This window comes from Beta vulgaris, chromosome 5, assembly GCF_026745355.1.
Source record: "Beta vulgaris subsp. vulgaris cultivar EL10 chromosome 5, EL10.2, whole genome shotgun sequence".
In the NCBI taxonomy this organism is placed as follows: Eukaryota; Viridiplantae; Streptophyta; class Magnoliopsida; order Caryophyllales; family Amaranthaceae; genus Beta; species Beta vulgaris.
The window spans coordinates 13,502,758-13,521,173 of NC_079206.1; the positions used below are offsets into that span (position 1 = coordinate 13,502,758).

General features: G+C 37.1%; 1 protein-coding gene across 1 annotated transcript in view; it reads right to left on the bottom strand.

Annotated features, from left to right (window-relative positions):
- LOC104892878 (hypothetical protein) overlaps nt 1-16,729 on the bottom strand; it is a 63,601-nt gene extending 46,872 nt beyond the window's left edge. The window contains 21 exon segments of the mRNA XM_019249516.3: nt 425-527; nt 2,143-2,252; nt 2,489-2,689; nt 2,920-3,126; nt 3,201-3,321; nt 5,365-5,417; nt 5,419-5,433; nt 5,831-5,923; nt 6,015-6,119; nt 6,206-6,521; nt 6,622-6,708; nt 8,364-8,534; nt 9,092-9,252; nt 9,341-9,529; nt 9,612-9,713; nt 9,868-9,985; nt 10,059-10,153; nt 11,749-11,802; nt 11,889-12,023; nt 13,685-13,788; nt 16,360-16,729. Of these exon segments, the coding sequence (XP_019105061.2) occupies nt 425-527; nt 2,143-2,252; nt 2,489-2,689; nt 2,920-3,126; nt 3,201-3,321; nt 5,365-5,417; nt 5,419-5,433; nt 5,831-5,923; nt 6,015-6,119; nt 6,206-6,521; nt 6,622-6,708; nt 8,364-8,534; nt 9,092-9,252; nt 9,341-9,529; nt 9,612-9,713; nt 9,868-9,985; nt 10,059-10,153; nt 11,749-11,802; nt 11,889-12,023; nt 13,685-13,788; nt 16,360-16,456 (2,637 nt within the window). The 5' untranslated portion in view covers nt 16,457-16,729.
- Between the last annotated feature and the right edge of the window lie 1,687 nt (nt 16,730-18,416).

Sequence of the window (18,416 nt, forward strand, 5' to 3'; positions counted from 1 at the left end):
ATCCCGCGGGCGGACAGGAGGTCCGTCAGAATGCATCGTCTCAGGCTGCGGGCGCGGGCGATACCCCGCGGGCGCGGGACGGGCTGTTTTAACATAACGCGTTTTACGCGTTTTTGACTGTTTTGTATAAATAGGTTATTTTTACCTAGGTTTTACACTACGAAAAACACTCTGTTCTCTCTGTAATCTGTTCTACTCTCATAATAAAATATTCTCCCTCTCTCTGCCGTGGATGTAGCCAAATTGGTGAACCACGTAAATCTGTTCTCTGTTTTATTGGTTTTTTTGCATTCATAATTTGTTCTTCCTCACATCCGTTATAACAATTATTATTATTATTAACTGAAAATAAGTAAGAACAGGGCCTATAGAAAACTTCTGAAAGTGCAAACATTTGTTCAAGGAAATGACACAGGAAGAAGACCTTGCCCAGGGCTTGGATACGTGTAGAATCACATATAGCAAGTATGTGTTCTTCGTCACCAACCATCTTCGCAGGCACCTTATACAGCTGCTTCCCTCTCAAACTGAACAAGAAATGTAAATCAGCCACACAGTTTTAATAAATCCCTTCATTTATAAGTGTCTTCCAAGGTTATGCACACGTACTCAGGACTTGTTAGTCAAAGATCACTACTATAAAAACTGACTAGCAAGATTCTATTTGTAATATAATACGACACGTGATATTCTTATGTAAAGTGACAGATAATATGGGGGAACAAGAAGGACAGGCCTCATAGTTAGCAAAGGAGAGAGTATGATACAATCAAACAGCAGCAATATTTCAGTGTAGACTGCAGATCTATCCTTTTATAACATTCTCTTACTGAAAGAAGAAGCACAGCACAAATTACAAAAGGCATCCTTGAACATTACAAGAAAGTGTGCACCATACTGGACATCCAAAATGAAAAGAATAAAAATATTAATAAAAACAACCGAATGCCCAATCCCAAGAATAAAACAATATTCTAACTCCAATTCTGGAGATTACTAATAGAAAATTCCCATTCCTCAAAATGAAATCAGGCAATCAGGTATCACATGACAATTCAAATCACTAAGAAACACTGCTTATATCATATTATTATACGGGTGATTAAAGCCTTTTCTACGACAAATAGTTTAGGCCTTGTAATCTTACATAGATTGCTGCTCTCTGGTCCTTGCTCCAGAATAAGATATAAGCTAGCTGCTAGACTTTGGATTTTAACCCCCCCCCCCCTTTCCCTTGGGAAAACCAAAATAAGTTGACAAAAAGTGGACCTCCAAGAAGAGAGAAACTCATGGCATAGTACTTAAGTCTGAGTATGCCAAAGACCTTAAAAAATATCAAACACCTAGCATGAGATGACTGCCATACGTAATGTCCCAATTACTTCCATTTACAAAGCCAGATAATTAAAATTAGCTTCAAAATCCCTCTAATGCCATTTCATCTAATGCCATCCCACCAATGCTGTAGTACTTAAGTCTGGGTATGCCAAAGACCGTAACAAAATATAAAACAACAAGCATGAGATGACTGCCATACGTAATGTCCCAATTACTTCCATGTACACCGCCAGATAGTTAAAATTAGCTTCAACATCCCTCTAATGCCATTTCATCTCAACCTCCTCTTCAAAACCACTTGAAAATCTTTTCGAGTACAGCTAACTCTGGAAACATAAAGTTTTTAGACCTAGTCCTAAGTACTCCTTCCAGTTCTTATTAGTTTACTCACTTCACTTTGGAAGAGAACCAAGGAGGAGATACAAAAGTATAAGAGAGAAACTGAAAAGGTGGAGAGAAACTGAAAAGTGAGAGAGAAAAATTAAAAAGTCGGTTAAAATATTTAAAAGTGGAAGACATGGGTGGAAAAAGAGAAGAAAGTAGATGGGACATGTTACCAAGAATAGAAAAGGCAACAGTGCGTAGATTGAAAAGAAACGGACTAGAAAAGGAAGTATGTAGATGAAAAGAAACGGAAGGAGTAGGAACTAATAAACAAAATAGTGCATAGTAGGAACTAGGAATCACATATACTCCGAAAGTGAATCAAAATTTTAGCCATCATTTTAAGCACAAAGCAGCACATATTAAAAGAGGAAACATCACCAACCAAGAGCAAATTGAAAAATCATAAGACCCCCCAACCTTAGATACTGTTTGTAGGTTTTGGAGTCTGGGTTCTCTAGCATGTAGAGAAATGGCCCAACTAAACAGAAGTATCTTCGCTGCCAAACAGCCTCCCTGTTTCCAACTCCCTACAGAAATAACAAGACACAAGTACAGATTAACATAACATTAAATGTGCAGAACAAAAACAAACAAATAACTGATCACTTTTCTTTGCTGAGATTCAAATTCAACACATGAAAGAAAAAAAAGAAGCATTGTACAAAATCTCCTTTTTATTCTGTAATGGGATAGTTTAAGAGCCAAAAGCAGAAAATTTGGAGCAACAATAGAAACTAAAGCCGGAAAACCAAGAAGTAGCAACCTTCCAGGTCAAAAGAAACAGCCAGCCCTCAAAATCAGCTTGCTTCCAAGGGCACAAAGGTTCAGCATTCTTGTTATTCTCCACAAATATCTTTGCTACTTGCATCAAGCGATGGTAGCGAGCTGGGGAGAAGTGGAATCCCAATGATGGCACCCGAACTGCCACTCTCATAGATGGATATGATGGATTCTCTAGCCTCATCTGAATATAGCCAGGTATTAGTACGGTACTGGTAGCCGGTAGGCATGAGTCTTTACAGGACAGAACTTGCTAACCATAAATTTATCAAAAAGAAAACAAGCACAGCTGCTGTAGAACAATAAAAAAAATCTACGAGAAGGTCTAGTAATATATGGTAGGTGAATTTAGTGCATATTTGCACATTCCCTACTTATAGGGAAATCTAAACCTGGAAAACTTGAACAGCTTACCTGTTGAAGCCTAAGAACCACACCACATTTGTCCATAACAGGCAACATAACTGCACCAGACATCTTGGAAGAACCAGGATGTCCACCCAAAGAGGTCTCCGCCCAGCCGTATTCACCATCCACCAGGAAAGCAGATACATCACTGAGCACCATATCAAATTGAAGGTACAAGTTCGTGATTTCAGGTGAATCTGATCCACGGTCATCCTGTGTTTGCATTACATATAACTTATAAGCCACTGAAGACTTACGATGTTTATTCTAAAAGAAAAAGAACCCACCTTAGTACGTATTATCAGATTCCCCAAGTCAAGCAAGAGTTTTGTTGGATGAACACCATCTGGACAAAACTCAGTAGGAATAGTAATCTTGGGAGCAGCAATATCCAGGTCGAGCAGAAACCTAACAGCAGATATATTAGTCACCACTCAACGGTTTCAGAAAATAAAATCAAGTACATACTCTTGCTTCTTTAGCAAGTTGTGCATGTACTTTAGGGTCTACCTGTACAGAACTTTGGGGTTCTGCTAGGGAGTAATCTTAGGAAGTTTCTTCTAGGAATCTGGTGATTACGAAGTTCTTTAAGAGATTGGGTGGATTAATCCCTTAAAGGGGACCTTTCTCTCTTTGGGCTGGATGACTCCTATTAAATTGTGTATTTGTAGCATCATTCTTCATTACCTCTCCCTTTTTGAGGTGTTGTCATAGTTGCTAGAAAGCTAGAGCGTCGTACATATCTATGTTACACATTCTCGGGTACCCATGTCCGGCACAGGTACGTGTCCAAGTATCCTACTCGACTTTTTGTGAATACTTTTCAATGATTTTGGCCCAAAATGAAGTGTCTAAGTGTCGGTATCTATGTCCGAGTGTCATGGATCCAACAAGGGTACTTGAAGTAATACGAAGAGTCCAAGTAACATAGCCCCATATTTACTTTGCCTATAGAGGCTGATATGGAGAAAGGGATCATATAGTTGCTAGGGAATCACTACCACTCCAGGAAGGAAGGTTGGGTGGTTCTGAAAAATATAGTCCCGATAATAATTTTATTAAGCTCAAGTGTAAGTTTGATTATAACACCAATCACTGGGATGTATTGGCTGGTATTAGTGCATCCGATGTGAGTCCATAGAAGTTCATCTCAGAAAAATCTTTTTTTCTGGTCCCTTGGTCAATTTCCAAGTGGGAAATGGGGCTAATCTGCGAATGTCAAGTCTCAGGGAAAGTTCTTAGCAAGAGAACATCCATTCTCTATTTCTATTACCAAAATCTATCACATATACATTCCATCATGCTGTATATAGCAGCATATGATTTCCAAGGCACGATTCATATTCAAATCTGCAAGTTAGAAGGAATCCACAGGAGATCAACCCATTGGAGCTTCTTGGTTCTAAGCTTTCTCTTATACTAGAATCTGAGCATAATGAATATTTCGAGATTCTCTACCTGATCTTCATTGACCTTCTATAAACAATTCAAAGATTCTTCAAATGGAATTAAAACTCGGACGTTCTGTAACGGGTTTTGGATTTGCCTTATAGAACGCCAAAATAAAAATCACATACTTCTCGCCGTGTTGTCCATTCCGTAACGCGTGTCATAACGTGTTTATCCTCATCGCATTCGTTCTTTTCAAACATTGACCAAAAATATTGTATGAATTAATTATATAGCTGATGAAACATGATAGACTGATAAATTTGATTATCTTATGTTGTAATAATGCTTCATAAACTAAAACAACCGCATATAAGGTTAGAGCATATTAATGTGAATTTTTTGAAAAAATGTATGCCGTGTAGGCCGCGTTCCGTGACAAGCCGCTTCCACGACACCGCAAACGTTACCGTGATCGACACCGCGTCCGTGATTTTTTCCTTACTCCAAACGCTACTATGTAAGCTAACTTCAACTTCAGTTATAAGCTGGAATTTTCTACGAAGGCCAGACCATCAGTGTGGCCAACAATTATGTAAAAAGACTAGCACTCTTGATAGTTTGCAGGTGGGAAGGCCAACAAGTGTTTCATCCTCTTAATGTTTTTATTAAGTGTTACAAGGTAGCAGAGTCTGATTTTCCTAGTTGTGAGGTGGCTGCCATTCTATAGTGTAGACTTTATGGTTGAAAAGGAATAAACTGGTCCCCAGACATGTTCTGCTTCTTTTTTGGATCACATGCAGATGAGCTCACTGGTTTAGTTTTGGAAGAGGTAACATCATAAGGTGCTTAAAGGAGTATGTTCATGGGTAAATTTTGAAAGCTTTGGTTTGGACTTCTTTAGTAGTAGCTAAAGGGAGGAGGTGAGCAAGAAACTTGTGATTTTTATAGCTTGGCCTGTGGCAAATGGTGCTGCTCGTAAAATATAAGGAAGATGCATTGTCCACTTTTGTGCCTTGTACACATTGTCTTAGAAACAAATCAAATTTAGTCAAAGCATACCTGCTCTGGTCTCTCAGAGCCCTAGACATTTGCTCTTGTGCAGTCCGTTTCATTTTCATCAATAGTCATCTGGGATCAACAGAATAAAATTAGCACAGTTTAACCATGGATAATAACTAGTGGTCACAAAAGCAATTATGGACTTCCAAAATTTCCAGTACATAGAATAAATTCACAAAGAGCCTTATCCAGATAAGAAAATCTATTTCAAAAATCCTGATTACTTCAGAATAAATTCACAAAGAGCCTTATAAATTCCCAAAGAGCCTTATCCAGATAAGAAAAATCTATTTCAAGGATTCTGATTACTTCAGGAAAAACTTAGTTGCTAGAACATGCACAACATAGAAAAGAAAGGAGAAATAATTATAGAAGAGAAGTGATAGTATATATTTTTACAGCTAAATAGATACACAAATTTCAACTGAGTTTTCCCCAGTAGTAGTAATAAAAACTATAGAGATACCTGAACAGCAGCTGCAGTCTCTACAGCTAATGTCTGACTGACAGTGGTGCTCTCAAAGAACTTCACAATCTGATCGATGGAATCTTTGAGATACTGTAATCACAATTAACTATGTTACTAACAGTGCACGGCATGCAGAGTCGCAAAGTTGATTTTATATGTATATGTGGGAAAGCATTCTCACAGTCGCATAACACGGAGAAGCTTTGGCAATGAAACTCCAGTCAACCTCCACATCAAAAGGCTTGTAAACAAAGGTACCGGCTAAAGAATCATGGGCAGTGGCACTCTGCTTCCAAGAAATTACATTATCCTGCTCATCAGTATTACGAATGAGAAAAACAAGTCACATAAAGCAGAAGCTTCAGAATAGACCTCAGCTAAAATTCCGCATGGTGATGTCAGATGATATGATCCCAACTTCAAATTTAAAATCTTTGACTCTGCATACAGACTACCGGAACACTTTAGGCTCTCGCAAGACAATTCAGCGACACATTCATCGATATCAATCAACTTTGTCGCATTGCGTCTCATGTAGAGTTCAAATGCAGTATGTATCACATCCTTTCTGGCATCACGAAGTTGTCCTGCATCACCTTCCTTGTACCTTATGATTTTATTCACACGTTCCCAATCTTCATCAGTGAACTGTAATGTTTCGGTCTCAGCTTGAAATGACTCACTACCCCTGAGACAACATAGTTAATTGCAACTTTAAGCACTCTGCGGCCGATTAGACGAGGTGAGCCTAGCTTTAACAAACGAGAAAAGAAAGAACAAGTACTTACCACCCAAATGACCACCACGACTTCTTTTCTCGTTGTTTCCTCAAGTCGGATTCTATGGACTGCTCAACGAACTTATGAGCAACCATCCTAAACCACAGCAGGTCGAATTTGATCACAAAATAAAAATCAAGCAATAAAAACACAAAAAGATTTTAAACTGGAAGTAGCAGAGGATAACGAAGTCCAGCTACTGAACCATATACAGGGCTTGTTCAACAGCAGCTCGAGTAGCCGTTAGTGTTTGAACCAAGTCAAAATGCAACCAAAGTTGATACAATACACACCTTACTGTAGCAGTGTAAGCAAATATAAGAGTTTACCTTTGGGGCATTGGGGGGGACCAACCAATAATACTCCCTCAGTATTCTAAAGATCTTCCTATTTACTGTAGCAATACATTCCAAGGCATGAGGAGAGAGAGTGTGATAGTGGGTCCTTTTGTTTATTTAGTAGGAGCGAGAATGTGGTTGTGAGTGTAGAATGATATGGGTCAACAAAGTGGAGTAAGGTAGTGCGGAAAGGGAACAAACCTTTACCAATAAGGAATAAGGTCAAAGTAGGAAGATCTTTTGGAAATGAACTACAACAAAAAGGAAGATCTTTTGGAAACAGACTAAAACAAAAAGGAAGATCTTTAGGAAATGGAAGAAGTAGAACAATAGGATTTGGGCTAGAGGTACCTCCAGTTTAATTATGTATTTATTTTGAATCTAAACTTGAAACATCACTCTCTTTTCTACCTCTAATTTCTTTTCTGATTTGATTATCTATAGGAAAAATTGATGATACTAGTTTAGGGTGTCTTCCAGTATAATCTCAAGTTAAATATATTTTCGATCACTTGTGTGTCGGTCACACCTAAATTGCGCGCGAGCATGTCAGCTCATTTTCAAGAGGTCATATCTATCTCATTTCTTATCGGATCGAGCTTTTGACTAGACATTCGAAGGCCATCTCGTCTCTTAAGGTTAGGGGTAGATTTAGGTTAGTTAGGGTTAGGGGAAGATTTAGGTTAGTTAATTAGGGTTAGAGGGGAGATTAGAGGTTAATGACTAACGAAGTTTAACGTCGTTAGTCATTAAGGGTAAGTGGATGTATTTTTCCCAAAGTGGGGTATGTGGTGAATTTGGAAAGTTGAAAGGGTATATGATGCCAAAAAAAAAATTGTCAGGGGTATATGGTAAAAAAAACCATTTATAAAATTGTTATTTCAAGTGCAAAATATGCTCCAAAATTGATGTATAAGGTTTTTTATACCACAGATGCGTCACTCTTATGGGACGCCGCCTCACGTCTTTTGAAACAAAGACCATCATCCTCTCTTCTACTCTTGGGCCCTTTCTCTTAGGGAATTCTCTTTAGGCTTGTTCAGGATATGTTGGGTGTAAATTAATATGCCAAAGATGTTCTTATTGCTTGAGAAAAAGGCTAAGGGAAGTTGATTGCAGATGAGACTATTGAAAATTTGGTGATGCACCATGAAGTCGTGTACTTGGAAAGGGGAAAAAAACCCAGCAAAGTTTCCAAGGCTTTCTCACGTCCAAGAGTTCAGATTCCATATCTAAAAGGTATTGCATAGCTCGAATCAAGTAGAAGGTTTTGAACACTGCCCTTTAAAGCACACACAAGCATGCATACATACAAAACACCACCATGAAGAAACCATATACTGTGTGTTAGCCTTTATCAAAAATCAGCAATGGAAGCATGTTAGATAATAAGTTTAGATCAGAATCTCTTACCTCCACTGCACAATGAGATCAATATCAAGTTCACGGTCTAATTTTCCGATTTCTTCATTGCCATCAATCACCGCCTGACTTGGATTTGATTTTAGCAGTGAAGCATACAAAGAAATATATTTCTTCCTTAGCCTCGCAAATTTCAGGACCTCATCCCAAGATAGTTTTCCACTGCAACATAGTATCAAATGTCACATAGCACGTAACAGCCAATTTCAAACAATTCAATATATATGGATACATTTACTCCCCTGCCTCTCAGGGTGATTAAAAGATACTTCTTCTGCTCCATGTTGATTGCATCATTTCCCATTTTCGGAAGTACCATAATAATTGCATCATTACTTTATTTGATTATCGGTTCTCTCTACCATCACATGGGTCCCTCTATTATTTATCTCTATCTCTCCCCTCTTCATATGACCTCCTTCCTTAATTAGTGGCCACTTTCATATGATGCAACTAATATGGAATGGAGGAAGTACTAATCAAAATTTTAAATTACACACACACTGAATAGCAATATAGTTGAACACTTGCAGATCACCATAGCAGCAACTTAATATGACTTCTCAGATCAAGTTCATGTCTAAGAGGAACAACATTCCAATACAAGTGAAGCTTGCACAGCAAAGAGCAGTAATAAATTGCCTAAAGCAATGTTGATACCACAGCACAGAGAAGCCTGCCCACAAGCAAAAGAAGGTAAGAAAATTGATGTCCAGTACCTAGCCCTCTTCATTCGATCTGACACAACATTGAATGCATATTTCCACCAGGACCCAGGATTGATATTCACTGGGACATTTGGGCGATAGTGGGCATACTTCAGACGTTCATTAAAAGCAGCGAAATTGTCTGCTAACTTCAGCATATCTCTGTAGCCATTCTGCAATATGGGATCAGTGAGGTCCTTGGAAGTTGGAACTATTCATAGCATCCCACAACACAAGCACTTCAAAGTCATAAAGGTGTACCTTCGATAAAGAAATTGTCACATCATCCAAGTTTACAACTGCCTTTTGCAAAGGTTGATTTACGACATGAGTATCATCTGTCCGCAGTTTTAAGTACTTCGCATTTCCAGATACTGGTTCCAGAATGTAACTATGTTTATCTACATGACTCCTAGCCATTTCACCATCTTTTGTGCCAAACTTGAAAACCTGATACTCATCATTGTGTCAATAATTAACAGAACTCCGCACAGGAAATAGCACATATCCAAGAAAGTACTGTGGTAAGCACCTGAGACCATTCAGAAGGAAGCAAATCTTCCCATTGTTTGTCAAGACGCCATGGAGAAATATCAGAATCGAAATAGAAAGCTAAACGCTCCAGTTCCACAGACTACACATTATTCAAAATTGAAGGCACTGTTAAAACCTTGAAGCATGAGTAATCAAAGAATCGTCACAAAACATGACTCTGATGAAAGCATGAGGTCATAAGTTCCTAGCTCATCCAAATTGCTTTAAAATTTTGATACTGAAGATAGACGAACCTTCTGGATATTGTCTAATGCACCCCCAGTAACAAAAGTTTCATCCCCGTTGTCATCAACAGTGAAAGCTGAAAGTTTATCCAAGGTCACACCAGCTGCAAACGGGTGGCTAACATGGCTGAAGAAAAACATCATAATAAGATCTGTATGGTCGGAAACAATATTCAGGTATTGTAAGTTGTTGCAGATACCTTTCACCATCTTCATATCTGATGTGTATATTTGAAATTGAAAGCTTCAGATTTCCAATTATAGTGCTAATCAGTGACCCTAACCAAGATTGATTCTGGAAACAGGAAAAGGAACTAATAAAACAAAACTAACCACATACTATAGCCAAAAGATCTGGTAAAAATGATATAGACATTAGAATAGATATATCTTTACAAACACCCAAATAGAGAGAAAATCACAACAACAAAAAGACCCAACAATTACACAGAAAACCCACAAAGCAACAATCAAATTAAAAAAAAATGTACCTATATAGTACAAAAGAACCAAACCCACACCTTACCTAATATACCTTCCAATACCATCACCCCAATGACAAGGATCCTAGCTAAGACAGAGTAGTGCATTGAGATGAGTGTAAGAGGCAACTATGCAAGTGCAACTTTCAGCAAAACAGAATTAAATTTACAATTGCAGAAATAGAACAGTACAAAGTTGTTTACATAAATTAACTTATCGCTAACATGGATATTCACCTGAAAAAACAAATTCAAGTAATGAAATACACAGGTTTCTTGAGATATGCAGTAACAATGATATCACGTAATGCAGTTAATAATGTTAGAAGCCAAAAATGATGTTCTTGCTTACCCGAGGCCTAAACCAACTCCAGTAAAGCAAAAGGATAGAAAAAATTGACTAGTAAGAGGATATTTGGTTCAAGTTTTAGAAATGGAATAGAATGGAACAAATGTGATACAATTGAATTACAAAAGCTGTTTGGTTAAGATAACTTGGGTATGGAACTTCATAACCGAAGCTTTCTCATCTCCCCCCTACCCTAACGTCCCTGAATCTCGTCCACCCACCCACCCACCCTGTCCCCTATAGATTGATACCATACATCCCCCCCCCCTTTTTAGGCAATCTTCACTTTAACTTAGCAAAAAAGTAGTTTGAACCATTACAAATCAGTTCTAATCACTAAACTACATAAGAAAAAACACAAGAGAATCAGCAAAAGTCAGTTTTGATCTGCATACTTCAGATTAAATTATCACAAATTGTTTCAATCAGTATAAATCAGTTTCCACCAGCAGATATTAAGTTTTAAGGTGCGTTCAATTCGCCTTGAGATAGAAGTTTTAAGGACGATCAAGTCCAATCAGGGGTAAGTATAAGGTAATTTGGGCTGATCAGCTCTAATAAGACTAGTTTACATAAGTTGAGGTGAAGAGAACGCACCGTGAATCGGTAAAATTAATTTCACTTCAGTATGATTTAGGTGAAATGAACAGGGCCTTGGTTTTACATGCATAATTTGAGTGTACCAAGAAACTGGAGAAAAAGAAAAGGAAAGTCGTGGATTCTCAATTCATATCGACAGTGTTCTTGTTATCTTAACACTTTTGAACCCAAAGCCCCCTACATATCTATTATATGGCCAACTTATGAGGCTCATGAGCTAAAAGATGAGCAAAAGAAAAGAAAAAATACAGATCTGAACCTATTCCTCCAATCAACCAGAAAAGAAAGCATAAGAGGGCATATTAGAATATATTGATATGACCACACCTCTAACCAGAAACAGAAAAAAGCAAGGATAATTTTGTGTATCTCTTAGTTCAAGGTCTGTGGTTCACTCTTTGCTTCATATTTGTATTTATGAGCTCAATAATGTAAAGAGTAAACTAGGTCATGACATACCACTTCTTCAGCCTTAAAACGTTCTGCTCTTTCCAACAACTTCGTTTCCATCTCCTGTTGCAACAATTACAAGAAACGATAAATATCCAAGCTGAGCATTCAAGAACAAAATGCCTCCATAAGGAACCGCGATATCATACATGTATTCGATTTCTTTTGGCCTCCTGTAACGTATCTTCACTGCCTCCATCAACACGTGTGGCAGGTTCAGCTAACAAAAAGATTCTGTCAAGGTGAACTATGACTGGATCTTGGCCAAGTCTACTCCAAGGAACCTGAAAGTAGGATCCATCATACAGACATTTAAGAGACAAAAGTGAAACCAACATCCTCACTCAAAGATTCCACGTGATAGCTATTAGACCACATAATGGAAGCAGCAATAATTTCAAATAAATATAAACAATAAAAAAAAAAGGATCTATGTTACGTATATCATAGCCGAAGATGAGGACAGGCAAAATAATGATGGAAAAGCTTCTATTACTAAAAAACAATGCAAGAATTGAAAATCTGAAGACCAGGAACCTTCCATAGACAGCATGGTTAACCTATGTAATTTTCACTCTTCATTTTACCTCGAATACTCATGTTAGATTCTTGATACTTCAACATGTACCCGTGGCCGTGTCCAACACGAGAACACGAGTCTGAGTAACATACTAACATCTATTTAACATATAGTAACTACAATAAAGAGGATGTCAATTTCCCTGCAGTTTACCAAGATAAATCACTCGAGACGCCAATATAAATACCCAATTCCAAGTAAAGCTCTCATTTTCTTGAAAATTCCCACATATCCAAAATGACCTTAACATTCCTTCACTAATACCAATCCAAAGCTTCTGTCAATCTAAGGCTGGATGAAAAAATAAAAGAAAAAAAGTGGGCATGGAATGACCAAGGATGAGAAGATCCTTAGCAAAATTAAATAGAGTACATGGAAGCAAGCAGCAAATTATGCAGGTTTTCCCTCAGTCCAACATGTTGTAATAGCACTTGATTCAGATAAGGATATGAACTGCCTATTGTTCTGTCTAGACTAAAAACAACACACAAAAAGGCTAATAGTCATACCAATATGGAAACAAATATGTAGAGGGATTCTAATAAACCTACTCACCAGCAGGATATCTTAGTTTCATAGTTTACTGACCACACAAAAACTTCAGCTTTGATTAAGCTCCAAATGTATCCAAGAGAAAAAGACGCACATGTAACAGGAAAATAGAAAGTAATGTGAAGATAAGAACTTAACACATACAACATTCCAGACTCGGTTATACGGAGCAGAAAACCACCAGAAAAAGCAAGTCACAAGTCGGAAGCAAATTACAATTTTTCTGACTAACGAGGTCCCCGATACTCCAAGTTCTCTCAAGATACAACAAAAGAAGAACCTTTTTTTTTTAAGGGAAAAAGAAGAACCTTTAACACTTGATCTCTAGAAGCATATTACCCTAAGTAGAGGTCACAGATGGCCCTGATTCTTTTATTTTTCAAAGATAAGATTGGGGAACAAAAAAGTGTTTTGCCTTCTACAGATCGAATATAATGGAGTCGGGTCCGTAACCATGAGTTGTAATCTACATGATCTTGTAGCACTTATCAATGAGGCCCTAACAATTAGTATTACACAGAAGAAATCCATTTCACATTCATGATATATATCCTAATAACTGATGCTTATAGAGCACATGGAAAAGATATTCCCACAATTCCTACTAAATTGGGTGAGGCCTAAAATATTAGTCCTTATACATTGATATAGACAAGGAAGACTCTCGGCATTCTCCAGTGAGAGGAGCTCATCCAACCAATCAAGAAAATACTGGAAGAAACCATATTAGGGAGGAAAATACTGAAAGGCACACTTATCAGTAACACCATAAGCACATTTGATACATTTCCCCTCAATATAAACATCACCAACCTTGAGTTTGACAGATCCAAGGAACCCTGCCTTAACTTTGATGGGTAACTTTAGTGCATTAAGTGCCTCAGGCTTTAGTTGCATGTTAGTTAGCTCCACATCACCTGTTCAATAGTACACCAATTCAGAAACCAAATGACCTGACAACATTTTCCATTTATGCATCCAACAAGCAAGAAACCATCATTGAGCTTCTGATATGTAGCACAAAGCCATCACAATCTAAAATATAACCTCAATAATATAGATGAAGCAAGGGTTGATATTTTATTTTCAAACTTACTTTAGAATATATAAGTCCAATTAAGTTTAGATCAGTGAATCTAGATAAATTAAGATTATTCAATTTTATAGATCACATCTTACGAGTGAAGAGAGCACGGAACTAATATAATACCCTTCAGGGTCAAACTCAACCATCCCTATCTGATTACAACCTATCCCTTCCTTAGGCATACAAAGAGTGACAACACCACTAAGCTACACAACCCAAAATATATCAGATAGACCACAGAATGGAGATTTAAATAAAATAAAATATAAAAAGTCTAAGATAGCATTAAGGTGAATTGAGCACAATTGCACGTTGTTGCCGAGCCCAGCCACCTGCTGCTGGAGAACTTCCGGAAATTTGATGCATGAGCCTCAATCCGTGGCAGGACAATGTAACTTCAAACGGGCATACCTCCTTCAACACTTGGCCAACTTGCACATATGACCGAGTGCTAAAAGGCTACCAAGTCCACTTTCAATTCCAAGTAGAATTTTCTTCAAATAAATGCAGTGTATGAGTTAAAACTGTTTAGAGTTGGCCTTGATGCATCAACTAGTTCTGTGATTGCTTCTATGTATAATACCTAGCATCCCTTTGGCCATGCACTAGCCATCCCTGCCTTAGGTTTCAACTCTTGAACACTAACCAAAAGCATATGAGAGATCGATATCTCATGTTAAGAGACCAAAGTACTCTTGATTTCTAACCTTTTCCCCCCACAATAGATGCCATAAAATTGGCCTGGAGAAGGAGCAGTTAATATTTGAAACATTTCTGACGTAAACACGCAATTGAATATATTTTACATGTTAATGTCAGCTTAATAGGTGCTCGACAAAATTCCTGAAAAGAAGAAATACCGTGTTTTTACTACTTCAAGGAGAAGGCTTATTCCAGGGGACCTATTGGCCCCCACTACCCTGATTGTGTTGGTGACTGCCATTGTAACTCTGAACCAAGCTCAAAATCCAAAAATTTTGTTCTTCTCCCATAGCCCCACCATTATTATCTCTCTTTTCTCATTTCTTTTCTATCAAATAGTCTCTTAATTAACAAAAAGAGATTCTTCTATTTTAGTTTATTTGGCGTGAAATTATTATTCTTCTCACACACAGTTACTTAAAGAAACTCCTAGTCTTCAATGTCTTCTTCTCTTTCACCGCTCACCATTATCTCAATTCTCTCTACTATTCTTCAAATTATTTTTTCAGCTGCCAAAATTTCTGCAATAGTTCATCTGAATTTTGTCTTAAAGATGATAAACTTGTAGATCATTAGGAAAGGGGATAGTTGTTGAGTTAAGAGCTCAAGGATTCACTGTTAGTAAAATAAGGTGATACTGGAGCATCAACAATGGCGGCTTCAGCTTCTGCAGTGTTTGGTGTTGTTCTAAAACTTTAAATCTGTAGTAAGCTAAATAATTTTGAAGAAGAAATCGCTCAACAAATGGGTCCTATTGATTACAAAGCTTTAACTTGCTCAAACGGTTAAAGGTCATTTAGACCCAATCAAAGTCACAACCCCCTCCGACCTCCCCTGAATAATTGAAAGTTTTGGACCTCTACGTAAAAGAACCTCTGAGTTCTAATTCTATACGTATTTAATCACATTTATATGAGGATTAAACACCAAAGTGAGGCATCTTGCAAATTCCATGGACGAAGAACATTAAATAAAAGAAGCCGCGGAAAATTAAGCAAAAATATTTCTTAATTCATGCATCCAGGTTTTATCTCTTGTAATAACATCATCGAGATAAATCATTGATAAAAGCACCTTGTTTATGTAAGCTACATTTTCAAAGGCTATAGTGGTAGAGCATGGACTGATCCACCTTTTCACAAATATTGTAAAATTACCGACTCAATCATATACTACTATGTTGAAAAATATAACAATATAAATTGATGAAACGTTAATGAGAAAATTTGTTGAAAGGTACATTGATGAGCTTAAACTTCAAAGAAATGATTCATTGATCAGCACTCCTACTACATTATCGTTTATTGACATGGTGGCAGCTTATCTAACTACATTTTGCATATAGTGATTGCTTTTTACTGTTTTATCAATTATCACCACCACAGTTCAATAAACCTGAATACGCCTTGTTCTAGACCGACTACATCGACAACGCAAGCGAACAATTCCGAACGTCTTTTACACCACGCCATCGCTTATACAATGCTCAACCTAACACAATCTAGCGCCTCAATTTCCATTCAAATACAAAGTAAAAATTCAATCCTCAGTCCATTATTATTTATTACCTTCCGAAACCATTAGCATTTAACTGCTAAAACCTCAAATTAAGTTTACTACGAACATTGAAATCGAATAAAACGCAAATTGAACAACAACGAAAGAAGTAAAAATTGATAAGAAGTAGAAATGATCAAACCATTCCAAACGCTGATTTTGAGAGCTTCTTTGTTGAGACCTCTGACATAATTCCCCAAATACCTTTGCAGTAAATACGCTACCTGATCCTCCAACATCTTCCTTCAATCTTCGTCGATCAAACTGCAATAAAATCAAACAATAAAACCAAAAAATTTCGTTGCCGCAAAAATTCGAACATCTACTGTGCGTAAATGATCAAAACTAGAAGCGCCAGGAGAGAGAAAATAGGAGAGAGAGAGAATATTCTAGGATTGCAGAAGAAGTCTGGCAGTTTCTACAGAGAAAAAGGTGATCTGCCTTTCCATCGGTTTCAGACTCTCAAGGAGTGTGTGGAATAGAAGACACAGTCGTAGAGACGAGAAGAGTTTTCGCCTGCACGGCAGTCGGCAAGAATATATATATATTATCACGTGACTCACACGTGGAGTGTATCTGAAGGCGCTGATATTTTGCTGAGGTTTTTAAGAATGGCACGTGCGTCTGACTTGTGAGATACTTCTATCAGATGGATGGAGTAATGTGATGGCTTGAGTTGAGTTGGGTTGGGCTGGGCCTGAGATTCGTGTCTGATCTGTTAATGTATATCCAACATCAATGTCTTTTTGGATGTGGGTTGATGGGCCTCGTAGAAAAACTTTGGGTTCATTGCAACAAAGTGAAGAGCCTATTTGTAGACAAGTAGTAGCCTGACAATTGGGCCCTCAGATCATTGCTGAGCTTCTATGTCACATGTTCTTATGCATATCCATTATTATCCATATTGTATAACTGATACTTTTAGCCATTATTGGCCTTAGTGGGCTGTTCATAGATAAGGACCAAATAGAAACTTTTTTTTAACACCCAAACAAAACAAAGCAATTGAGAATCTCAATGAATTCCCCATTCTCCTCTCTTCATCTCTCTGGTTCTCTTACAAAAAAAAGTGCAGATAAGATCTAATAAGGTCTCGTAAGTTCTAATAAGTTCTGTTTCAGAAAAAAAAATTATAATTCGACACTCACAAAAAAAGTTCTAATAAGCTTAGATAAGTTTTTATAAAGTCTAACAAAGACTACTAAGTCAAATAAATTGAAAAATAAGACTATTAGGAATCTATATTTAGAATATGAGTGAGTTTATGAGTAATGCACTAGCTTTGAAACCATTGTTTCCTCATCGTCATTTGACACTGCAACAAATTAAAATTGACGATCCACAACGTTACTCTTATTGACTTATTCATTAGAATTTGTCAATATAACATTAACCATAACAACCCCCCTCCCCCTCCCCCTCCCCCTCCCTTTTCAATGGTCCTTCTATTGACTTATAGTACCGGTAATACAACAGCATTGAATATACTATATAAAATTTCTTTTTTCAACAGACAACAGCATTGAATATTGATGGGCATTCATCAAGAAAACCTTCCAAGCTAGGATGTTGTCCCTTTGTAGTTTTGTTCACTGATTTACAAAGGATTGTCTTGATCATTGACGGGAGTATTCCTCATGATATAGACCTGACCACATAGCCACAAATATAATTAACATGCCTCATGTTTCAGACAAACATTATTAATAATTATTAAGGTTATATACCCCACAGGCCACAGCTGAGCTTGTTCCAGCTCAAACCCCACACATCAATACATCATTGTATTAAAAATAACCAATCTATGATTCTCCAAAAGGAAAAGCCAACCTCCTTTTTCTTTTGCATTTCATTTCACCTTTTATTTCAAGTACTCATCTATTCAAGAACAACAATAATGCACACAGTAATACACTAGAATTTGTTGATACTCTCCTGTGCACTGTCAAGCTTAATATTTATTTTTAACTAATACTTCCTTCGTTCTTTTTCTATTGCAATAATAGGACTTTTACACTATTAAATATTACATCTATTGTAATTTTACATAAAAAAAAAAACATAGTCATATGAGGTCTTGTTATATTCATCTCGATATATACTTTCAAAATATCAAATTTGTATAATTTTTACTAATAATAAGCTAAAGATATTAATGATTAAAGTTGTGCATAGTATGAAAAATCAATTATTACAACA